The sequence below is a fragment of the Chelonoidis abingdonii genome, chromosome 1 (assembly GCF_003597395.2).
Source record: "Chelonoidis abingdonii isolate Lonesome George chromosome 1, CheloAbing_2.0, whole genome shotgun sequence".
In the NCBI taxonomy this organism is placed as follows: domain Eukaryota; kingdom Metazoa; phylum Chordata; order Testudines; family Testudinidae; genus Chelonoidis; species Chelonoidis abingdonii.
In genome coordinates this window covers 89,157,210-89,183,511 of record NC_133769.1, presented here as the reverse complement: position 1 = coordinate 89,183,511, position 26,302 = coordinate 89,157,210, and the positions used below count along the sequence as shown (strand labels likewise).

Here is a 26,302-nt window from a genome sequence, read left to right as displayed (position 1 = left end):
TCAATCACATTTCTTATGCATTCATTAATTTCATTTTTGTTGTAATCTGTAAAGCTTGTCAACCATGCATAACTTCCCCTGACCTTGAATTACATATAATGGTACTGTCAAGGATCAGAGCCTACTGCAGAGCCAGTTTCCAGGAAACCTAATGAGTGCAGCTGACCTATAGTAGGCTGCCTGATTGGCTGTGCCAACTGATTGGTTGGAGGAGTGTCTGAGGCCCTGCAGCAGTTCAGAGGCTGTTCAAAGCACTTCCTAACACCTCTATTAGCTTCTGCTCCTGCCTTTGCTCTCGCCAGATAACCCAGTTCTGACCCTTGACTCTGATTCCTGACTCTCTGACTTCAGCTCTGACTCTTGGGTCTGGCACCTGGCCTTTGACTCCAGCTCTGACTCTGGATTCTGACTCCTGGCTACCTCAACTCCTGTTCTAACTGCTAGGCATGACTCCTACTCTGATCACTGGGCCTGACTCCTGCTCCAATCACTAGGCAAGACTGCCCAAGTCCTAGTCATTTGACAGATACAATAGCAAGTACTGCATAGAAGAAATGTGCATAATTCTTTTATACCTGCTTAGATGTACATACGCAGGAAAACACTGTGGTTGCCAAAGTGACAAGATCATCAGAAGGGTCTCCAGGCTTCAGGGATCCTTCTACAGTCACAATTGATAAAGGAGGAAAAAGTAAAATTAAGATATTATTTCCTCATACAAATTTCATAAAAACATGATGATTTCAATTAGGGTGACCAGATGTCCCGATTTTATAGAGACAGTCCCGATTTTTGGGTCTTTTTCTTATATAGGCTCCTATTACCCCCCCCCTCTGTCTCGATTTTTCGTACTTGCTGTCTGGTCAGCCTAATTTCAATGCAGCTACTCCAACCTGCACCAGCTGCAATATGGTTCAGGAAATAGTAAATATGAAGGAGAAGCACATTCCCCATTTTACACATTCCCCACTTCTGTGAAGAATGAACATTACCATTTTGGTACATGGAAATGTTTTCAAAATGCACATAATTTTGTGGGTGACAGAATACAGATTTAAATGACAGCACACTTTAACAAGTTCTTTTTTTTTTAAAATAAAAAGGAATCTCAGTTATATGAACCATAAAAAAGTACAAAATAAAATCATACAAGTCTGTTCCATCCCAGGCTCATTTTTTTTTTCTGGAAAACTGTGTGAAAACAGAAGTAAGAAAACAGAAGTAAGAACAGACTTCCCATTTATTGGAAAGTCATTAAGTCATGTTTTGACAAGCGAAAGTAAATAAGACACAGTTCAGGAGGTCATAATTTCTCAACTGTTAGTTACAGTGGCAGAAAACTGTATACTGTATTTTAAAGAACTTCTTCACAACAAATAAAACTTCTTGCTGAAAAAATTACATTTGAAATATAATTATTTCAACTCAAAGCTGTAACTGTCTACAACACACCATGAAGTGCTATTGTTCTTCTTCCAGAACTGCGAGATATCATGGCTTCCTTGAAAATATTTTCCTGGACAAAGAGGCCATGTTTAGATCTTCTTGTAGATACTAGAGGCTGCATCGCAATAATAAGCCTGAGTTCCATTTCTGCTTTCTTCCATATTGGATCATCTTGATTCTAACAGTTTAAACAGAAATAAGTAATGGAAATTTGCCTTAATAATTTATGAACCTAAGTCTGTTTTAATACCCTCATGCATACCATACAGTAAATTTGGATTACCTGAAGAAAATTAGCAATCAGTCCAATAGTAGAATCAAATACATCCCACTCTTCATAGCTGAAAGCTAACTTTATGAACTTCATAGCAGCTTCTCCAGAAACACCATTTTTCCCTACAACAATGGCAAATAAAAATACAATTATTTTTAAAAATATAACATTCAGTAAAATTAAAGCTATTTTTAGCATCTGTGTAATACAAAGCTAAAATTCCACACAATAATTCTGCAAACATTGAACAATCTTGAGAGATTTCTCAATAACTCCACAAAATAGACTTTTTGTATTATATGGCTGGATATTTTTCAGTGTTTATAAGAATGGACTGACATACCTGCAAGGTCATGTTAATTCCAAAAGTCCACGTTGCTGCTGCATTAATGAGTCTTTTTGATGAAGTCATGGACCTAATTCTACATGCCTCCAGAAATAACCTCAGAATGGTTGCGACCACAGTCCCCACATATGTCCCTCCCTCCAATTATTACTTTTAGGAATGTGAAAAACTTGTGCAAAGATGGCTGAATAGTTCTCATTGCTATATCTGCAAATATACATATACACACTGGGGAGACTCTTCTCCCTACCCTTTCAAGTTAATTCAGATAGGTGCAGGACAGAATAGGGAGTCTCCCGCTCCTTTCTACCGTAGGCAAGGGCCCCAGGTAGTACATTTGGCAGTGTTCCACAGCCCCAAGGCAATGTTCTAGTGAGTGAGCTCCAAAGGGTATTCCTTTGGTTGAAGGTGCTGGGAAGAGGGTTAGATTAATGTTTGGCAGCAGGTATCTTTTTGAATGAGCACTAAGCACTGCTTCAATGCCATGTCATCCCGCTCTGCATGGAAACAATTACTCAAGGACCCTTTGCTCAGCCACGTCCACCCCTCTCGCCTCTCTAAGCACATTTCACAATTATAACATCAGAAGTTAGCCTCTGATATTTGTAAAGCACTTGAAGATCTCTGGATCAACTGTGCTATGTATGTTCAGAGTAGTAGCATTTTATTATGACACCTGTATGTTTACAACTTGCTACTTCAGTAAAGCTTGTAATAGCTTTGTAATTAAAATGGAAACAATATTTAAGTATTAGTTCTGATTGCGTGAATACTAATAGAAGGTAGGATCTTGCAAACTCTGTAGGCATAGAACTACCATTGGAGTTCGGCACGCTGAGAGTTTGCATGCTGAGAGTTTGCATGACTAGATTCAAAATGCTTTGAAAATCCAAACTAATTTACCTGTTAATATAAGCTGCAGAAGTGTCGATGATGCACTTATTACGCCAGAAAACTCAGCACAATAACTTCCTTGTGTACTAGCAAAGCTGCCGCCACCTATAACAAAAGTAACTCATCAGATAATCATACAATTTGTTTGATGTTATATTTTATTTAGTCATAATCAGAACTGCTCAGAAACCAGAATTTCTGTTGTGCAGGAAATTTTAAAATTAAAAAAAACCATCATAATGAAAACTCGCAACATCAAAATTTACATGGAACAAAGGGAGTCCAAAATTTTTGTTATGAAAAATCAAAAAAAAGTTTTGTTTTGACTTTTTCTCAACAAATTAATGAGTCTCCCCAAGCTGCCCAGAGCTCAGGGAGCCCACTTTCTGGACTACATAAGAACTTAAGATCATTCATACTGGGTGAGCCGAAAGTTCCATCTAGCCCAGTATCCTGTCTTCCGACAGTGGCCAATGCCAGGTGCCCCAGAGAGAATGAACAGAACAGGTAATCATCAAGTGATCCATCCCCTGTCACCAATTCCCAGTTTCTGGCAAACAGAGGCTAGGGACACCAGCCCTGCCTATTATGACTAATAGCCATTGATGAACCTATCCTCCATGAATTTATATAGTTCTATTTTGAACTCTGCTATAGTCTTGACCTTCACAACATCCTCTGGCAAAAAGAGTTCCACAGCTTGATTGTGCATTGTGTGAAGAAAATACTTCCTTTTGTTTGTTTCAAACATGCTGCCTATTAATTTCATTTGGTGACCCCTAGTTCTTGTGTTATGAGAAGCATTAAATAATGCTTCCTTATTTACTTTCTCCACAGCATTCATGATTTTACAGACCTCTATCATATCCCCCCTTAGTCGTCACTTTTCCATGCTGAAAAGTCCCAGTCTTACTAATCTCTCCTCATACAGAATCCATTCCATACCCCTAATCATTTCTTTCAGAACCTTTTCCAATTCCAATATATCTTTTTTTGAGATGGGGCAACCACATCTGAAAGCAGTATTCAAGATGTGGGCATATCATGGATTTATAAAGAAAATATCATATTGCCTCTATCTTCTCTATCCCTTTCCTAATGATTCCCAACACTCTGTTAGCTTTTTTGACTGCCACTGCACATTGAGTGGATGTTTTCAGAGAACTATCTGCAATGACTCCAAGATCTCTCTCTTGAGTGGTAACAGCTAATTTAGACCCCATCATTTCATCTGTATAGTTAGGATTACATTTTCCAATGTGCATTACTTTGCATTTAATCAACATTGAATTTCTGCCATTTTGTTGCCCAATCACCCAGTTTTGAGAGTGAGAGATCCCTCTGTAGCTCTTTGAGGTCTGCTTGGGACTTCACTATCTTGAGTAGTTTTATATCATCTGCAAATTTTGCCACCTCAATGTTTACCCCTTTTTCCAGATCATTTATGAATATGTTGAATAGTACCAGTCCCAGTACAAACCCTTGTGGGACACCACTCTCTCCATTCTGAAAACTGACCATTTATTCCTTCCCTTTGTTTCCTATCTTTAAACCAGATATAAATCCATGACAGGACCTTCCCTCTTATCCCATGACAGATTACTCTGCTTAAAAGCCTTTGGTGAGGGACTCTGCCAAAGGGTTTCTGAAAATCTAAGTACACTATATCCACTGGATCCCCCTTGTTGACCCCCTCAAATAATTCTAGTAGATTGGTGAAGCATGATTTCCCTTTACAAAAACCACGTTGACTCTTCCCCAACAAGTTATGTTCATCTATGTGTCTGACAATTCTGTTTTTTTACTATAGTTTCAACCAGTTTGCCTGGTACTGGGGTCAGGCTTACTGGCCTGTAATTGCCAGGATCATCTGTGGAACCCTTTTTAAAAATTGGTGTCACATTAGCTATCCTCCAGACATTTGGTACAGAAGCTGATTTAAATGATAAGCTACAAACCACAGTTAGTTGTTCTGCAATTTCACATTTGAGTTCCTTCAGAACTCTTAGGTGAATACCATCTGGTCCTGGTGACATATTAATGTTTAGTTTATCGATTTGTTCCAAAACCTCATCTAATGATATCTCAGTCTGGGACAGCTGGTTCCTCATATTTGTCACCTAAAAAGAATGGCTCAGATTGGGGAATCTCCTTCAAAACCTCAGCCATGAAGACCGATGCAGCCAATGTATTTAGTTTCTCTGCAATGGCTTTATCGCTCTTGAGTGCTCCTTTAGTATCTTGATCATCCAGTGGCCCCACTGTTGTTAAGCAGGCTTCCTGCTTCTGATGTATTTAAAAAAAAAATTGCTATTACTTTTGAGTCTTTGGCTAGCTGTTCTTCACATTCTTTTTTGGCCTTCCTAATTATATTTTTACACTTCCTTTGCCAGAGTTTATGCTCCCTTTTATTTTCCTCACTAGGATTTAACTACCCAGAAGCTAGGAAGCCCTGACAACTCTGGCTCAAACCGGGGCTTCCAGAGCTTCCGAGATCCCAGCTCTGTGGCAGCCCACAATACCGGCAGACAAGCTGTCAGGAAGCCTGCCTGGTTTCTGTTGGAAGATTCAATAAAGCCAACACATTCCCACACAATATTTTTATTTTGATTATCAGCATTTTCTGACAGAAAAGTTTTGTTAGAAAACTTCTGACCAGCTCTAGTCATAATGATCTTGGAAGCAAAATACAATTATTAAATGTATTTACTTTATACATAAATTTTATTACCAAAACATCTTCCACTCCATGGTTTTAATTCTGTCCTTATTTACACCTCCATAGAACTCTACTGACTTAAATGGAGAGGCCTGGGGTGAAAATCAGTGCAAAATTTGGCTCCTGAAGTATCCTTCTGAACAACTATTTTATGTGGTAAATAAACTGGATTAGACAGAATCTCTCCAAAATTACACTCATGCAACTGAAATTAAAGTTAGTGGGGATGCATGGGTGTGCCTTAGGACAGAAAATTACCTGCTCTATATACCCAAACATATGAGATTAAAAATGCTTTAAGCAGTGCCAGGGCAAATCTAAGAAATAGAGACCTTTGGTTAATAATTTGAAACATTCTAGGCATACACATAATAATGAGCAACTAAGCATTTGGCTGTCAAAGACCTACTGTCACATGAAGTTTGCACAAAAGAGACTTGTCAGCACATCCCAAGAGAAATGTCCAGCCATCAGCTGTGATTTTAATTACATGATTAGTAGATTTGTGCATGTTTTTTAAACAGAGGCTATTTAAATGGTTTTACCAGCAATAAAACATATTCATTCAGGGTGAAATTCACTCCTCCCCACACAAAGCTTGATTAAATGTACTTTGTTCAGGGAATGAAGTGGATGTCAGGGGACGGAATCCACCATCACAACATACAGGCTGGCTATAGGACTCCATCACAGCCCATTGGAAGCCAGCATTCCAGCCCACGTGCTAAAATAGTGACCACAGTCGCTCTCCATATCCCCTGTGCTGGAATGACTAGATACAAATAAGCATATATCAAGCAGATCCTACCCTGAGTCATCACAAAGACCCCTTCCATGGTGACCTATTCAGAAAAGGTGCAGACTTTCTGTGAAGCACAAGGAGTTACTCCAGATATACACTGGTAAAACTGAGAGCTAAATCTGGCCAAAAGTTTAAACTTACTTACATCAAATATTGTAAAGGCAAAATTAAAAAAAAAATTAAGTTTGATTTTATCAGTGCTATGGTTATAACAAACACATACTTCTGCAGGTGAGTTTTTTCTTTTATGGACATAAGAAACATTGAGGTTCTTTTACCAGTGTATTTTCATTTTTATGCCATTACCTGCCAGGATATCCATGCCTGCAAAAAAAAGCTCTGAAACCACATCACGAATCTCAGTTTCATCAGGAACAGGTGGGGCAGGGCGCAACGCTTGTCTATTACTATCAGAGAGAGCTTCTAGGATGGCAAGGAAATGGGCTGCAGTGCCATCAAACATCTCTGTCAGCAGCCGTTCTGTAACAGTACGAGGCCATGGCAACTAAACAAGAGATAAATCTTTGTAAGGTTTTGTAATATTTCAAATGTGTTACAATAAAGCAACAGTTTTTTCAAAACAGTTCTCTGTGAAAAGTGAGTGCAAGTACAAGAAATAACACTGCAGTATACATTGTGGTTGTGAATTCTGTGATCCAAATGTATAGCAAAGTATCAGGCCAAATTTGTAAGGTACCTAAGGAAGGCATGAATTTCACAATAACCACATATACTGCTGCACACCATTCTAGTTAGAAAACAACACAATGAAAATTGTGAAAAGAAAAAAATATGTTAAGCCCATATAGTTCAAAGCTATCCAGATCTTGTCCTGTAATCACGTGCGCTTGATCATTGGGCGCTGAGGACTCTCAGCACTTCACAGAAAGTCAGTGAGTATTGACGGTGATCAGCACCCCACAGGACTAAAGCTACAGTCCATTAGGTTGCTCCTTTGGTCTGTACATTTTCCAACCAACATAATGTAAAACGTAAGACAACACACACAAAACCATATGCACTATGTTTGGCTGCTAAGCAATGATAAATCTATAAAATAAAATAATAGAACTGATCTCATGTTGCTTTGTTTACATGACTGTTCTTTCCTTGTCAAAATCATTACCAGGTATGGAGCACTGAAGCGGAGACCTAGTATTTAATGGTCAACTGCTCTATCTCATCATGACTCCAGTTAACAATAATTTATTTGACATTTTATCAAATAAAAAGCTTTCAGTGAGGTTTCCAGGACCATCTAACCATTCTAATATTGGGGAATTTCCTTCCTGCATTGGTGGAGCCTCATCCTTTATTTAATTTTCAAATAAGGCACTTTAATTCAAGTAAGCTAAGACATATACCCAATAAAAAGGGAATAATTTGTGCCATATCTGGCAGCATTTCAGCTATTCATAAGCTGATGGATTGTATTTTTATTGTAAAATAAATTATACACCCATCTTTTCAAACAGGCCACCTCTTTAGAGGTAGCTACTTATCTTTTCAAAAGAAACAGCAACCATTTCTATAGGGAGGAGGGTAAATCCACATTTTCCTGGCAACCTCATTCCAAACCAAAGACAAGAAATATTTTTAAACAATTCCTTATAATTATACATGCAGGTTTAAAATTTCCCAAGTACACTATACTGGATTTTAAAAACCCAACATTTGTTGCTAAGTTATTATATCCCCAATCTTTCTTTCCACAACATGGGGGAAATAATTACAGTCCCAAACCTGCAATTGGCTCTGTGCAACAGAACCCTACCCCCATGTATAGCCCTTGACAGTTTATGCACAAAACACAGGTTTTATTTAAATAAATAAATGCCTGAGGTGAGGAAGGTAACTATACACAGCAGTGATAGCAATACTGTTTTAGCTGTAAACAGTTCCCTGTGGTGTTTGCAATCCAATTAAGCATTGTAGGGGTGAAGGAGAAAATGAAAATTACTGAAAATGAGCCAGTCTATTTTCATTTTCCAAATTAAATTCAGAGGCAAAAGTACATGAAACTACACACATACTAAAAGTTAAGCAAGTACTTACATACTTGGCTCGATCAGGACCAAATCACTCAGCACCTTGCAGGATCAAACTCTTATCAGGCATTCCAGTCTAAATATTCCTACATTCTGGCTTTTCTACACAAATGTTTCATTCACGCAAGCTGAGGTATAAAACTACCTGCAAAAGCCTGTCGTGCACTTAAGTGTCCATGTGGACCCTGCTGCTGCGCATTAAAAGTTCCCTAGTGCACTCTGATCTATGGCTGTTTCAAAGCTGGATAAATCAAAGGGCACTAGAAAACTTTTAGTTCATGGCAGCAGGGTTCACACGGACACTGAGTGCATGGCACACTAGTGCAGGGTAGATTTACACCCCAGTTTGCCATGAACGAAGTCTTATCACACTATGAATACAAGCTCTCTCTTCTCATACTATGAATACTGCACTGCACATGTTTTATAATATTAAAATGTCACAAAAATGGCTTTAAAAGTGAACCAGTGCAGGCAAATATAGTCCTATAGATTTTTCCCATTTATTTGAACATTAGTAAATCTACAAAATGTGCAGAAATATTTTTGGCACTGATATCACATTTAGGTTCACAACATTGAAAAAAAAATCAAACTATAAAAGCATGTAAAAACAAACAACATGAAATTCAATACCTCTGTTTGCTAAGGCCAAGAAAACAGGCATGGCAAGTAGTGGACAAAAATATCACATTTTAAAACAATTATTAAGAAATTAATTCTTAACAATCAGTCACTTCAAAAACCAGGCATTAAGTAAAGTCAGAAACTGATACAGCGTTATGTGAAATCTTTGGGAATTACATTATAAACTGAATTATCTCCTGACCCCTACCATAGACTTCAAAGTCTGCAGAAACAACATCCACATTAGAACTGTACACCTGCTTCCCCAAGTCCTGCTGAAGGACATCACCTAAAACCAGCTAAGTTTTACTGAGCCAAATCTTTGAGAAATCTGGTAGTCTTTACACATGCAAATCACACCCTCCTGAAAAAAAAAATTGTAGCATGACCTGGTTTTATACAACCCGAAGTTTCAGATAAGTGAGGTTTAGATCAACTGGATTGTGCTATATACTCAGAAGTTTAACATGAAAGTACACCTCTACCCCATTATAACGCCACCTGATATAACATGAATTCAGATATAACACAGTAAAGCAGCACTCCGGGGGGGCGGGGCTGCACACTCCTGCGGATCAAATCAAGTTCAATATAATGCAGTTTCACCTATAACGAGGTAAGATTTTTTGGCTCCCGAGGACAGCGTTATATCGAGGCAGAGGTGTATACATGACTGTAATCACATATGACCTGATACTGAAGCCTTTGATACTCTTTTATACCAATGTATCATACAAAGTTTGATCAGGGCAGTCAGGTCACATCTGAAATGTGGCAGGATGATGATGTTATAGCTTTGCTATTAACTACAGTAAGGCTAAGTTTTTGTCATGGATATTTTTTGGGGAAAAAAAAAGTCATGGAAAGGTCACTGGCAATAAACAAAAATTCACAGAGGCCTGTGACCTGTCTCTGACTTTCACTAAAAATATCCCTGAAAAAATGGGGAGGTGGGTTCAGCACCCACTCTTGCTGGGACTCCTGGGTCCCTACTGCTCTGGGAAGTGGGAGCGCTGGGGTCCCCCTACCCACAAGGGTTGACTGCTGTGAGGTCTCCTTCCCTCCAAGGTGTCTGGGAGCTATGCAGTGGACACCGATGCCGCTGGACAGCTGCAGGGTCCTCCTGTCACGGCTGGGCAGCTTCAGGAAGACCCCTACTGCCAACCATGTCTGGATAGTTGCAGGGGGGAGGGTCCCCTGCAGCTGGGCAGCTGTGGGGGTTCCTCCATGGCTCCCCTGGGCTGGACAGTTGCAGGGTTCCCCCCACCAGAGTAGGGGCTCGGAGCTGTGAGGGCAGGGAGCTCCAGCCCCGGGCAGAAAATGTCACAGAGGTCAAAGGAAGTCACGCAATCCGTGACCCTTTGACCTCCGTGACATAATCATAACCTTAACTATAAGCAATATCAGTTGAGAAATTCATGAATTCATAATGTTATCTCTGATGGAACTTATTTATACACCTGTTTTTCACCAATAATGATTAATACTCAGACTTTTTTCTATTAGTAAAAAAACAATAACATAGTATGTACAAATGATATTAATATTTTATAGCATATTATTTTCCAGCAAAAATTACATTCTTCTGATTTTGAATATGACTGGGGTTTACCAAATATAATGCTTTCATTCTCAGGCTATCTCAAAAGTACTTTATGAATATATCAGTTAGATAATGATTGTGCAAGTAAATAAAGCTCATCATCAATTCACATAGTGACAGAATAAATGATGAGACAGAAATGGGAGTTATGCAAGAGGATTTCTAACTTCTGCCTTGATGGCCTCTCAGCATAGACAGAAAAGACCACTTGTCTCTGATCTCACCCAGAGGATGACGGTGCAGCACTTATCTACGCCTCTTGGTACTGCTATATTTGTAATGAGTAAGCATGGAAATCATAGGACCAGATTAACCTCAGGTTTACCCCACCAAACACTCTAACACAGGTCCACAGCATAAAGCCGTCCAGCAGCGGAGGCTCAATGATACAACGTGACTGCAACCTTCTTCCTACCGGGGTGAGGGTTGTGTGGTGCCAGTGCAGACCAATAAGTGGAAAGTACTGACCAGCAAGAGACAGTAGCTGGAGAGTGTGCTGGTTAGAGCCTCTCCCCCATTTGGCAAAGAGGCTATGTAGCCCTAGCAAGAATTAAAGTTGCCTCAACTCCCGATGAAACCATAAGGGAAAAAGTAGAATTACTATCTGCCTTTCTTGGGGTGAATCACCCCTCGGCTGTAAAGGGCTTCTCTAGCTCCAGGAACTGTAAATCACACCTCCCTGCACCAGCGTTAGTGGAAGTTCTACAGCCTGTGTTATGCAGGGGGTCAGACTTGATGATCACAGGATCCCTTCTGGTCTTAGAATCTATGAATGTATGAATCTTGTCTCTAGGAAAGGTCTTGAACCCAATGACTTTAAACCTGACTCAGAAGGAAGAGTGATACTCTCTGAGGTATATGGGGGAACTATTATGAATATACATAATAGCATAAAAATAAATGCAGCTATTAAAGCTAATAAAGTAGGTCTGGATGTTGTCCAAAGAAAGCAAGTATGCAAAAATATTTAATATTATGAAATGTTTCTCTATACTAATTTATAAGGCCTCTCCCAATAGAACACTTGGCTGTGGCAGCTAAGATTGTTGGCAGTAGAATGTGAGTTGGGGAAAATAGTTATTTCCATCAAAGGCTATTTTGTGCGTTGCACTCATTTACATAGGTCAAAGAATCTTAAGACGGAGTGAGGAATCTCTGAAAAATATATCTTTCAAGGTTTGAGATGAGTACTGCAACACAAAAATCCACCAAAAATTTGTTGAACCTGGCCCTGAATCTTTAATGTAATTAAACACAGTAGGGAAAATTCAAGGGGCCATACACCAGGGATGAATTTGAACAAGATTTTTTAAAATTATTTTATCTTTAAATAATGTAGAGTTGTGGCTATTTGCAGTGTACAGCCAAGAACATTTATCCTGCACAAACAACACACAGCCACTAAAGAAGAAAAACCCTGAATGATCTAATGTAGACCATATTGCCTATTAAAATTATTCCCTTAAGTTGGTTCCGAGTCTTAATGGTAAAGTTAATATGTTATTTATAAAGCTGGAAAGGGAAAACAAATCATTCTGTTTGCAGATAATGCTGTATGCCCACATAAGATGTGTGCTAGGCAAAGCTATGTCATACCATTACTAAAAATAAATAATAAACAGATCAAAAAGAAAAAAAGATTTACACAAAATTCTAAACTTACATTTTGTGCTTCCTTTAGATTAACCCTTAATTTTGGTCGAAAAAATCCTTTGGGCTTTCTTCTGGATTCATATACTGCTCTCTTGAAAACCATTACTGCCATCTGACTCAAAGAGAAGCATGTGATTAAAAACTGTGTTCCGTATTCTGCTTGTTCTGTTGTATGTATTGTAACTTTTATAAATTGTGACATGTTTATACCTTTATAGTGGCCTCTCTAAAAACTTTTTTTGTTTCTGAATTTTGTGGTGAAGAACTCATGCTTTCCAATTGCTTTAGTTCATCAATTTTACTCAGACCACGGCGAGCGAATACCTATATAGCATAAAAATTGGATAAAGAGTTGATTTATCTATCTTGATATTATGGGTCTGTGCTCTGCTTGCTATGAGAGGAAGAGTATAATAGCCACACCACCTCCTAATCCTTGTGTTCAGAGAACAATAAAAACTGGAATCATAGCCAGCTCCCGTACAACAGATGCAAGGGGAGAGAAACTCCTTGCTCTCGCTCCTTTTGTGCAACCGCTGAGGGGCTGGCCACAGTTGAGCCCTGAACACTTAGAATGTTTATGCACATATTAAAAATGTATTACTGTGCTTTAATTTGAATTGATTAGTTCAATTTATACAGAGACACATACTGTAGTAGCCTAACTACATTTCTGAATCCAGATAAAAAGCAAATATAATAATAAAATGTAATATTTAAATAAATATGCAGCTTGCCTTTTATTGTTACAAATAAAATTATAAGAGTGATACATAAGGCTACCTCTCCATGGATGCTGGCTTGGCAATCATAATAACAATAACAAACTGCAGTGTAAAGGGTGGTTCTCCATGTCAAATAGTGTACAGCTAAAAGTGGGACTGATGATTCCATACATATGCTGGCCCACAATAGGTATTCCAGTACCTGTGATGGGAAAAACCAATTATAAACAAAACATTATAAAGAACTGCTCAAAATATATTAACAGTATAAACTTGAAACAGTTGGCTGAGAAAAATTATTAAGCATTGACATGCATTTCCTATTGCTCAAAGATACACATAAAAACATGGACTTACATAACGGAGCAAATTAGAACAAGAAATCACAGAAAGAGAGTTAATATTTCATTCATTTTATTTTCAGTCATTTACGAATTTTTCCACCTAGAATTGTGTTCATTTTCATCTGTAGACCTGAAGAAGAATTCTACATAGTTCAAAAGCTTGTCTCTTTCAGCAACAGAAGTTAATCCAATAAAAGATATTACATCACTCATCTTTTCTCTCTTCATCTTCACCTGACATTTTATGACCTGAGATATCAAAACAATCCCAGTTCACTACTGAATTGTTTCCTCATCTGGGGCTTGATCCTGCTCTCATTCAAGTCAATTGAAAAACTCCTATTCACTTGAAAGATGCAAGATCAAGCCCTTTAGGCTCTGATTCTGCAAAGCATTGAGCACTTCATATGACGTGCTGAACACACTCTACTTTCACTGTCCTCAATGGGTGTAGAAGGTTGAGGCCTTCAGTCTGGGGAAATTCATCCTCTTCTCCAAACCTACTCTTCACAGCAAAGACCTCTTGATATCATTAGCCTTGCTAAAAAGACAGGTCTAGCTTCATTTCTGCAGAATCACAACACTTCACCCTACTGAACAGCATTTTCCTCTCTTACTATCTTTGGGCCTGATGCTCTATGGGATGCTGAGCACCCTCATTTCCAAATGAAGTCAATTTACAAACTCAGGCCTTCTGTAAATTACTGAACTGAAAATACATGTCCTGAATGTAGCTGACAGTGCTTCCTCCAGAAACCATGACGCACATTACATGTGTAATATGAGCTACACTGGCATACAGAAAAAAAGATACCAAGTCACTTCCAGTTTCAGTGCTAAGATGTTAAAATGGAAAATTTCCTTTGAAACTCTCCAGTCCCTGACAGGGATACACTTGCTCTTGAAATAACCATAGGTTTCAGAGTAGCAGCCATGTTAGTCTGTAACTGCAAAAATAACAGGAGTACTTGTGGCACCTTAGAGACTAACAAATTTATTTGAGCGTAAGCTTTCACGTCCGATGAAGTGGACTGTAGCCCATGAAAGCTTATGCTCAAATAAATTTGTTAGTCTCTAAGGTGCCACAAGTACTCCCGTTATTTTTTTTTAAAATAACCATCTGTCAAGAACAAAAAATATTGGATCTAGGATGTCCAGTGTCTGTTTACTGGTGAAAAATTGAAATCCAATTCAAATCTAGATAAGTGAAAAAAATAAAGTCCAGGGCATACCAGCTGAGATACTCATGAAAGAAACTTTCATGATTGAAAAAAAACCAGCCACAGGGTGTCACTACAGCTCTAACAGAAACCAGTAAAAGGATAATTCCATTCATATAAACAAACAGCCCAATATGTCTCAGCTTGCTGATTTATACTCTATTTTAAATAGTGAAACTATAACGACGTATAATAAATTATCCTAATCTCAGTTAACAACAGCTTGCCATTAAGAGTCATTACTTTACTTAAGCATTTATAGTGATGACAGAGTTACAGTGTAGTATTTGTCACATGTGGATACAAACATTTGTCTAAAGCATTCTTTTATTCAAATTTACAAGTAAGCAGTATTATATGATGGATATTTTTAAAAGATTTTTTATCAAAATGAAGTCAAAAGGCCACATTCTCAGCTGGTGTAAATCAATGTAACAGACTTCAATGGAGCAATAATGATATATACCAGTTGAAGATCTGGCCCAAAACATGCAGGGTGAATGAGGCTCCATCAGGGATATCTAATTAAGGACTTGAGAACCTAAGCTCTACCGTCTGCCTTCCTCACAAAGACAGTATAAGAATCTTGTGCCACCCTTTTCTGATAATTGACTACTTTGGAATCACTACCTTGTGTCGAGATATTAGGGGCCAAGAATTGGGGTGATAAATCATTAAAATGTTATGCAGTTAAAGTGTGCTTCGCTTTTGAAATAAATAGTTTATTAAATTAAAAATGAACTAAATACAACTTCAAGGGGCTTGGATGACTCTTACTGCAACACTCAACAGAGGCCTGACTAATCCCAAAGACCAGCAGCCTGGTACTGCGGGGATATATGCTTACAGCTGAATGCCACAGAGGTCCCTGAAGGCTGGGGGAAACTCATGTTCTCCTGCCCTTCTACACAAGCCTCTCTGGACACCAAACTCTTTTACCCCGCTGTCCAGGATGGTCAGTGTTACTACTGCCAGGGAGAGTGGAGTTGGTCAGATAAGATTTACCCAACATAACAAAATACAAACGCATTTCCTTCTTTTCAGTAAAATTCTGTTTGCTGTAAAGCTAAAAGAATTCTTAATAGCTGTACAATATATTAGAAATACCAAATATAAAAAACCTTCCAGTTTATCTTGCCATACCTTAGCAGATTGACCTAGGCTCATCAAACGTCTGCATATGGTGTATATATAAATTGTACCTAGAAGAATAAAAATAAATTAATATCTATACAAAAATCGATATGAGTCCAACATTTCTGCTTCAGATCTGTTATGCTAGTTAACTGAAATATTGTTGTTAGTATTTGGATTGTTAATAAGTCTCTTATTTCAAGGTGAAAAACAACTGAAAATATAGTTTTAAAAATTAAAAACTTCTCACGTAATTATTTTTTAATTAGAGAAGTTGAAGCCATTCAAATTCTTGTGTAATGTTAATGTCCACTGTAAAATAAGTAGAAAAACAGCCTCATAAAAATTATATATTACTGAAGTCTTAAATGTCCAGCAGAAATATTTAATATCACAGGTCAAATCAAGGGATGTGACTATTAGAGACAGAATTTTCATGGGAAAGTTCATGGGACTTGTGCTCTTCAATCACTAAAGTACTTTTGAAAATCCCACCGTGGAAGTGTAACATGTGTAACAAAGTTCTGAGTACACAAAAAGCTAGACAAGCAATAAAACACTCCAGGGTGTGTATTCTGTGTAGAAAAGGACACCTGTAGTGCAAAGAGGCAGCAAAACACCAATCAATACAACTAGAAGGACATTTTATCAACAAGCCACCCCACAGCATCCATTAATAGGGTATTGGTATATGCCTCGGATGTGTAGTGAGCCACAAACCTCCTGTTGCTGAGAGAGCTACAGAAAGATGTTCTACCCAGAAGAAGAGGCAGAGTCCTGGGAGGAGAAATGCCAGAGTGGGATAGCCTAATGTTGGCAATTAATTCGTCTTTGACTACTAATGGTAAATATGCCCAATGGCTTCTGATAGGATGTTAGATGGGGTGGGATCTGAGTTACTACAGAGAATTCTTTCCTCGGTGTCTGGCTGGTAAGTCTTCCCCATATGCTCAGGGTTTAGCTGATCGCCATATTTGGGGCTGGGAAGGAATTTTCCTCCAGGGCAGATTGGCAGATGCCCTGGGGGGGTTTCGCCTTCCACTGCAGCGCAGGGCACGGATCACTTGCCGGAAGGTTCTCTGCACCTTCAAGTCTTTAAACCATGATTTGAGGACTTCAGTGGCTCAGACACAGGTTTGATACAGGAGTGGGTGGGTGAGATTCTGTGGCCTGCATTATGCAGGAGGTCAGACTAGGTGATCATAATGGTCCCTTCTGACCTTAAAGTCTATGATTCTATGATTCTACTCTAACCTTATTTCAGCCAGTTGGAAGGAGCTAATTCTGGGCAAAACCATGCTCAAGACAGGGATTTAGTCCACAGAACTGGCTAATGGGATCCCAGAATGGAAAATTAGTATATTTTAATTTAATTATTATATTGTGTTTCTTTGGCAGTCAAGGGGGAGCTGAAAGGGAGATGTGAGACCAAGAGTGGTCTCAGCAGATAAGAGTGGTTGGAATCTCCAGCCCCATTAAAGCGCTAAACAGGAAAGAAAATACCAGCACTTCACCGCCAATTCAAAAGCGCCTTTTCTCTCATATGCAATATTATATTACAATAACTTACACTAGTCACATCAAATAATAATCCATGCTTTTGGGTGGGAGAAAAAAAACAGAATGACCTTTTAAGAATTCTTGATACGTCTCTTTTTATATACCCAAGTCAGTTCATCTGATCTAAATTAAGCCAACTATGAACAACACACTTACATGGTGGACAATATTAATCAGATACAGATGGAATCAAATTCTTAATCTAAAATAGTTTCCATTTTTAAAAGGAATTTTTATCATTACCGTAAATCCAATGCTGGAGAATATTATTTTTTAAAAAAGCGCACACAAATTTTTTATGTTTCAAAGAATCATAAGTTTACTTCCTATTTCCTACACTTCAGAAATGTAATCCTCTTTGTACAAAAAATCCCTATTTGTAAATACATTTTATAGCTAAAAAATTCCATAGTTTGTTCGTATATCAGCATTTAATTTAAAAAATGCTTTCATTATGATCTGTCAGAATTCATTATATGAGTACACTCAAAACATTGCTCAACTGTGGTCTATGAATAAGTTATTTCTTTTACAGATGTCCAACACAAAAATGTAATACCATGTAGAAAAATGAAAACTGAAAGTCATTGTGAATTTCAAAATATCATTATTTAATAATTGAAAAAATACTTATGATTGAAAGGGAACTAGAATTTCACTCACAGTCTTTTTGTTGTCATTACTGAACATGTATGAGATTTCCTTTACAAGGCATACAGAAAAATATAAATGAAATATGCAACGTACCATTATAGATAAGCCAGCACAAATGCTCCTGAGGTAGAGCCACCTGCATAATGAGTCGTAAGGAGGACAAGATATTGAAACACATCTGCAGAGATTCTTGATTCTGGAGATTTCTATCACTGAAGCATAACATCTGGTAAATGCAAATATTCCTTCCTTGTAAAGCATGGAACTAAAGTGTATGGGAACAGAAGTAAAATAAGAAATACTGTCTTTTAAAATATTTATATTTATCAGTTTCCACATTAGCAAAGCACAACAAAATATTAAACATGCAAAAGTAAAGCATATATCAGAGTTATTCCATAACAGTTACAGGCATAGTGACTTAGAGAATAGAGAAGGGGTTATTAAGCTGTGCAGATGGCTTCCATTAGATCCACATGCAGCGAATAAGTTTAATACACTATTCTCCTTCATGACAGAACGGTAGGAAGGGAGGACAAATAAGGCACTGGACTGGGACTTGGGACAAAAGTAGATCAGTGCCTAAGGTCTAATTCTGTATACATCAATATTATATGGACTAAGCTGTCATTGACAGATAAGTAAGAGTTAATAGCACAGAAGTACTTTATATCTCTTTTGATTGTAAAGGGTTAACATGTTCAGTAAGCCTGGCTGTCACCTGACCAGAGGACCAATCAGGGGACAGGATACTTTCAAATCTTGTGGGAGGGAAGTTTTCTGTGTGTGCTGTTAGAATTTGGTTGTTGTTCTCTCTGGGTTCTGAGAGTGACCAGACATGCAACCAGGTTTCTCTCCAATCTCTCTGATACAGGCTCTTATAAATTCAGAATACTGAGTACTAGGTAGATAAGGCAAGTTAGACTTACGTTTGTTTTCTTTATTTGCAAAGTGCATTTGGCTGGAAGGAGTTCAAATTGTATTTTGCTGAAAGATTTTAATTTTACTTGTATACTTAGGCTGGGAGGGTTTCCCAGTGTCTACAGCTGAAAGACCCTGTACCTATTCCATTTTAAATTACAAAGATAATTTTTACTGTTTTCTCGCTTTAATTAAAGCTTTTCTTGTTTAAGACCTGATTGTTTTTTTTTTTTATTCTGGTGTGAGACCCCAGGGGACGCGGTCTGGATTACCGGGGAATTGGTGGGGAGAAGGAGGGAAGGGGAGAGAAGGTTAATTTCTCTCTGTGTTAGGATTACTTTCTCTCTCAGGGAAGATCTGAGAGGGAAGAGAAGGGAGGGAGGAAGGTAAATTTCCTCTCTGTTTGTGATTCAAGGAGTTTGAATCACAGTAATCTTTCCAGTGGTAAGCAGGGAGGGGAAGCCTGGGAGAGGCAATGGTGGGGGAAAGGGTTTTCTTTCCCTGTGTTAAGATCCAGAGGGTCTGGGTCTTGGGTTCCCCGGGCAAGGTTTTGGGGGAACCAGAGTGTACCAGGCACTGGAATTCCTGGTTGGTGGCAGCACTACAAGTACTAAGCTGGTAATTGAGCTTAGAGGAATTCATGCTGGTACCCCATCTTTTGGATGCTAAGGTTCAGAGTGGGGAATTGTACCATGACATAAGCATTCTAATTTAGGCACCTTCCATTTTGAAATTAGATCCTGTGGCATTTCCAAGGTCCATGATGATGGACAAACAACACATTGCAAGTTAAGTAAAGGAAACCATTTCTGGAACTTTAGACTTATTTTAAAAATTATCTTGAAAAAGCAAAATAAAACAGACTAATGAAACCTCTGACCACATTCCCTTCTTGAGGCTGAACAGTCTTTAAATACCAAAACAAATAGTGGCTTTCATATTTCCAGAGCTCCCTGTCCTGGATTCTAAGCAAATCACCTCATTCCATCTCTTCCCAGAAAAACAAAAAATCTAAGGCCCTTTTTAAGGCTTTACCCCTAACTAAGGTCAGCTGTACTTGATAATCACAAGTGCTTTCCCAGTTATCCTAGCTCAGGGAGAAATCCAAATACCCAATAAAGCGCTGCTGGGACAGAATGCATTATTTTTGTGATGCCTTCCTCTCACCTTGCCCTGCCTTACTCATACCAAAGGACCTATCACAAGCCCTTGGTCTCTTGTAGCAATAACACAAAGGAATGTTTACACCTTCCCTGAGGTCATTTGGCTTTCCTACAAATTTTCATCATTTACAGATGAAACTAATGACCATGTATAACTATTTATCAGTCTATTTTATTTAATACCCAGAAAAGAATATATTGATAGCAGTATGATGCTGCTTTGTCATCAAGCAGCTTATGTGTAGTATTTTTACACAGAAATTACACAATTTACAGTACAAAGTTCTAATTGTGTTGACTGCCTTGTTTTCACATAAGGTAGGAACACAAAAATTGACACATTCAATCAGCGACCAGTCATCAACTTTGGTCTATATCCTGTCTTTGACAGTAGTTTATACCAGCTGTTCTGGAGGAGAAACCCTGGTCATGGAGTAACCTGCCCACAGGAAAATTGTCTACCTAACCTCAATTAGTTAGAGGTTGGATTATGCCTTGAAGCATGAGGGGTTATATTCCTTCCAAAACTTTTTTAAAATCATTAATTATATAACTCTGGATATTCTCAGCATTCATATAATTGTGAATTCTTTTTTAACCTCAATGATATCTTGTGGCAGGGAGCTCTGCAGACGTGTGTTATTTCCTATTCTGGATATGTGAACGATTAAAGAGCTCCAGGTATTAGTAAATCTACCTCTCGTTAGTGCAACAGTCTAATATACATTTGATGAAGCTTAATAAAGGCCTCTTATTTTGAAATCATTAACAATTTTGTTAAAACTCTTTCTTGTTTATACCTACCGTAAGTGCAGCACTTTTATCACCAAAACCATTTGGAAAAAACACGGACTTAAATTGATTCACATCTGCTATTACCTCGTCAAGGTTTATTGAACTGAACTGCTGAAGATACCGTCCGTAACATTGTAAAAGTGCTAGCTTATATTCCTGGAATGTGAAGAATATGTTATTCATAGATTTCACATTTTATTTTTCTGTTCAAAATTATAAAATGTGTATTATACTATTTTACACTCATTTAACAAAAGGCAATGTAGCACAATAACTGGAGGTGAAGTAGACTCACCCAGGCCTATGCTGAAAAGTCAGGAAAACATTTTGTAATGTAGTTTACAATGATAAAGTCATCCACAGAAAGCATTAGAATCTTTGGGGTAATCAAATATGAGTCATGGGGTTTTTTTATTCAGAAACATGACAAATATAGACAGAAAGAGCATAAGAAAACAATGAGACAATACTGGTCAGCATTATGGGCAGTGGTCTCATTCCAGATGCCTAACTGTTAATAAGAATGCTACGCAATTTCTGAATAGATGACACCTGGAAGCAAGGTGTCTTCTAAGAGACTGGAACTTGTTGATTAGTGGCAGCACAGTGGATGACAATGGAAAAGAGTCAAGAACATGCATTTGTGAGGAAAAGGATAGCATGAGGGTTTGAAGATGATAAAGGTAGGGGAAGGCATCGGTGCTTGTCTAGGATGGGAAGTTGGCAGCAACTGGGAGGGGAGGCAAAGGAAAAGAAGGTGTTTGTGGGATGGATGATAGTGGATAAATCACTTGATAATTGCCCTGTTCTCTACATTCCCTCTGAAATATCTGGAACTGGCCACTGTGGGAAGACAGGATACTTGCCTAGAGGGACCATTGGTCTGACCTGGCATGGCCATTCTTACGTTCTTATGATGAAGGGCTGCATCTTCGGCCACCAAAAATGTTAAGAAACTAGTCCTCATGTTTCAAAGTCACCAAAGTAGCCAGCCAGAGGAGAATCATGACAAAGTTTAAGTATTTAAAGCCATGGGTGGCCAGAGATACAGCCCTTAAAATAAAAGATCCCATCTTTGATCAGGAATTTGGAGTTAGATGGTGGTCACTGGCAGCATTCTGAGTCACCCTGACTGCTGCAAATGGGTCAATAGATAATGAGAATCAAATGAGGGACAGCAAATCCCTAGGTATTAAAGTGTTGGCAAAATTACAAGCTCTTTCTCCTAGTTATTCCCCCTTATGAGAGTATATTGGGCTTGCTGTTCTCGATGCCCGGATAGTACGTCAAAACGAAGTTAAATCTGCAGATGAAAAAAGAGCATTGGTTCAGGTTTTTTGTGGTCCACAGATATTCCAAATTTTTATGATCTGTAAATTGTTGGACTGTAAATTGCATGCTGTCATAAACAGATAGTTAAGCGTTAATGCCTCTTTTACCTGTAAAGGGTTAAGAAGCTCAGTAAACCTGGCTGATGCCTGACCAGAGGACCAGTAAGGGGACAAGATACTTTCAAATCTTGGTAGGGGGAAGTCTTTTGTTTGTGCTTTTGGGGTTGTTTTGCTTTTGACTAAGAGGACCAGATGTCGATCCAGGCTCTCCAAATCTTCTGAATCAGTTCTTCATGTTTCAAACTTGTAAGTAACAGCCAGGCAAGGCGTGTTAGTCTTATTTTTGTTTTCTCAACCTGTAAATGTTCCTTTTTGCTGAGAGGATTTTACCTCTGTTTGCTGTAACTTTGAACCTAGGCTAGACGGGTTCCTCTGTGGCTATATGAATTTGATTACCTGTAAGTATTTTCCATTCTGATTTTACAAAGATGATTTTTACCTTTCTTTCTTTAATTAAAGCTTTCTTTTTAAACCAATTTTATTTTTCTTGTTTTAAGTCAAGGGGGATTGGATTGGACGCACCAGGTTGGGGGGAAGGAGAGAGGATGGTTAAATTCTCCTTGTGTTAAGATCCAAGGGGTTGGATCGGTGTTCACCAGGAACTTGGTGAAAAAGCCTCTCAAGGCTGCCCAGGGAGGGGAAGGTTTTGGGGGGACAGGAAGGGTTCCAGACACTGAAATTTCTGGATGGTGGCAGTGTTACCAGATCTAAACTAGTAGTTAAGCTTAGAAGTGTCCATGCAGGTCCCCACATCTGTACCCCAAAGTTCAGAGTGGGGGAGGAACCTTGACACATGCCCTTGAGATAGTGGTGCCAATCTTCAAAGGCAGCTTTATTGGTGAATAGCTTTGTATTGTACATCTCGTAATTCTGCTATGCGAGTGTGAGTTATGGTAGTAATATCCACATGGATGGAGTAGATTCCGGGGTCCATGGCATGGTGATAGTACTGCTCTAACTTCCACATTGGTGTGTCCACCTCAACTATACAAGGTTTTGCAGGATCTGAGTGCAACAGAATAGACGCTGACATAAATGCCTCCTTTAAAAGGTCGAAATCAGACTTAGCTTCCCGTGTCCAGGCAAATCAGACATTATTCCAGAGCAATGCAGTCATAGTGGACCACCAATTATGCAAAATCCTTAATAAAACATCATTACAAATTTGAAAATCCAAGGAAACATTGAACTTCATGCACATTTCTTGGGGCTGCCCAGTTCGTGATTGTAAGTACTCTGTCAGCCTATGTTGGTGTCACTTGAAGAGACTATATAACCTAGAAATTCCTGGTCAAACTCACACTTTTCTAATTTTGCATATAACCCATGCTCACAGAGATATTTCAGCACTAGGGCAAATGTTTTGGTCACAGAGGAATTGATTTAAAGTGTCCCTAAAAATGTCTTTAACAAAATGCTGAGGAGTGGTTAGTGTTCTTGAAAGACTAAACGGCATCACAAGATAGTTAGAATAGTCATGAGTTCTGGTTCCAATAGGGTGTAAATCACCCAAACAGGATCTTGGTCCTTGCTGGAGATAGATGGGACATTAGTAAGGCCGATGAGGAGATAGAGAGTCCGCATTCTTATTGAATAAGTTAAGGCCAAATCCACCGCAATATAGACATGGGCCAATTTCATGGCAATACTCCTTCTCTTGACCAGTGAGATGCATCCACAGCTGACCTGCATGGCTGGCCCCCTGGCATGGGGGAGAGAATAGAGGACTCTTATGATGGGGAAAATTGGGGGAACCTCATATGGCAGGAAGAAGAAATGGCGAACAGAGCCCCAGCATGGGGGGATGGTGGGAAAGGTAGCCTACAGAGCCCCTTGGCATGGGTGGTAGGGAATAGGGCACGGTTGATTAAAATCAATAATTTAAAAAAAAATTAAAAATCAGATTTTTTAAAAATTTAAATTAAATACAAGTTTACTTTTTAAAATTAAACCTATTTATAATCTAATCTATGTTGAAGTCTAAACTTATTATACTCTATTAAAATAATACAACTTAAATGCAAAAAATATTAGGTTCTACATGTTTGTTGCCAAGTTTTAAAGAAAGTTTCATCAGGTAAGTGTTTTGAGTCACTGGCTAAGCACATGGAACAATAGTTTATTAAAGTGCTAAACCAGCTTTTGCCAGTAGTTGCCTCTTGTTAATATTTTCTTAATTTCAGCTTATTCAACTAGTTCAGTTCAATGACTAGTTCATTCAAAGTTAAGAAACCAATTAGGCACTGAAAATGCAGTAAAGCTTGTTTCCCTTTTCCAATCTATGAATAAAAACTACATGTGAGAGTATATGCTACTAGTTCTAAAATCTTGAAGGACATAGTTAGCAGACACAATCAGTTAAATTCACTAACTACAGATAATACTTCTTTTGTTTATTAAATCAGTTAGTTTTAAAAGCAAGACATGTTTTCATAAACATTTTCTTATTTACCCAGAACATATAAAGTAGTTTTATTCGATTTTAAAAAGGCTGCTTTTGTGCATTTTAAATTGAATTTCCAGCTGAACAGAGCTGTACACAAACTGCAAGTAAAAAAAATTACTCATCATTTAGTTAATAAGAAATGTATCATTCACTATTTTCTAATTTAGTAAAAATGTAAATATTAAGCATCTGAATAAAGGTATGTTAAGCTATATAATTATTTAAATAAATGTATGTAGATACAATGTATCCTCTTGGTTAGTCAAAAAAAGCACCACATTTAGTGCAAAGGTTAAATTTGTTGTAAGTCAACATATTTTAATCGTTACCAATCAACTAATATCAATCTTTCTTGAGGAAAATAACTAAAGTATAAATGCTAAACATAATTAAAAATAATTATTTAAATCTAGGTTTCCTGCTTGCTGATTTTAATGATGATTTAAACTGTTTTGATTAATCAACCCTGGAGGGGTGGTAATGAAGGTTCACACAGACTCCCTAGCATGGGGGCGGGAATGGGGAATCCTGCTATGGGAGGAGGGAAAATTGGAGGGAATGGGTGTAGATAGAACTTTTGCCATGGGGGAGAAAAAGAGAGACCCTGGAACAGGTGGGAGGGAGAAATTGGGAATGCAGAACCACTGGAGGGAGAGAATGGGGGAATCTCACATGAGGCACACATAGCCACTGCCATGGGAAGAAGGGCAGAATGGGGTACACACTAAGCCCTTTCCGTGGGGATTAGAGAAGAATGGAGGGCATGTGAGGGATGTGAAAACAGGGGTACACACAGAGCTGCTGGAATGGGGCATCTGAGTATGGGAGGAGTGGGGAATAGGGAATACGCAAAACCTCTGTCAGGGGGAGATTGGGGAAGTTGCAGGGAATCCTTGAAACAGAGGGGATGGCATGCAGGGAGCTTGTGAGAGGTCCTGGAGGAATGCAAGGAGGCCAGGTATGTGCAAGAAGCTCAGCCTCGGAAGTGTGAAACCCTCTAGTCCTATGTAAGTTCAGTTGCAAGTAATTACCTTCCAGCCTTACTCCTGGGGGAATTCTACACCAAAAAATTTTAAAAAATCTGCACACAATATTTTAAAATTCTACATATATTATTTCTCAACATAAACACACTATAATCACACCACTATCAATTATTTTGGTAATGTATGTCAAAATACCTGTCAGCAAGTATGTCTGTAACAATACAGACAATGAAAAAGATTCAGAAAATGTTTTTTGTCAAATAGATTCCTTACTAGGCATATAAATATAGAATTTTGAGTAATTCATCTAAACTATAATACAGAACCATATTTCCTGCCCCCCTCAGAAGCAGTGCAAAGGCTTGGGGGAGTCTGGGGTAATGGAGGAGATGAGGGAGAGGAAAGGAGACTGGGAGTGAACCTGGAGAATTGTTGAGTATGCATAAGAGAAATATGAAACAGATTCAGAGGGAGGTAGGTAGCCTCCTCTATGCAGACCCTGGCTGATCCCTAGCCTCTCCCATTGAGTCAGGCACATCTGCCCCTGTCCC

At 38.5% G+C, this 26,302-nt stretch overlaps 1 protein-coding gene across 6 annotated transcripts in view; it reads right to left on the bottom strand.

The window, feature by feature from the left end:
• The window catches only part of CFAP54 (cilia and flagella associated protein 54), a 208,781-nt gene that overhangs the window by 170,680 nt on the left and 11,799 nt on the right, over positions 1–26,302 (bottom strand). For all 6 annotated transcript variants that reach the window (XM_032788533.2, XM_032788537.2, XM_032788538.2 and 3 more), the window contains exons 3-13: positions 20,938–21,084; positions 18,143–18,314; positions 15,845–15,903; positions 13,196–13,339; positions 12,623–12,736; positions 12,423–12,524; positions 6,788–6,986; positions 2,970–3,065; positions 1,730–1,842; positions 1,453–1,624; positions 576–661 (exon numbers count right to left, since the gene is read on the bottom strand). In XM_032788533.2, the coding sequence (XP_032644424.2) occupies positions 576–661; positions 1,453–1,624; positions 1,730–1,842; positions 2,970–3,065; positions 6,788–6,986; positions 12,423–12,524; positions 12,623–12,736; positions 13,196–13,339; positions 15,845–15,903; positions 18,143–18,314; positions 20,938–21,084 (1,404 nt within the window). The remainder of the gene's footprint in view (positions 1–575; positions 662–1,452; positions 1,625–1,729; positions 1,843–2,969; positions 3,066–6,787; positions 6,987–12,422; positions 12,525–12,622; positions 12,737–13,195; positions 13,340–15,844; positions 15,904–18,142; positions 18,315–20,937; positions 21,085–26,302) is intronic.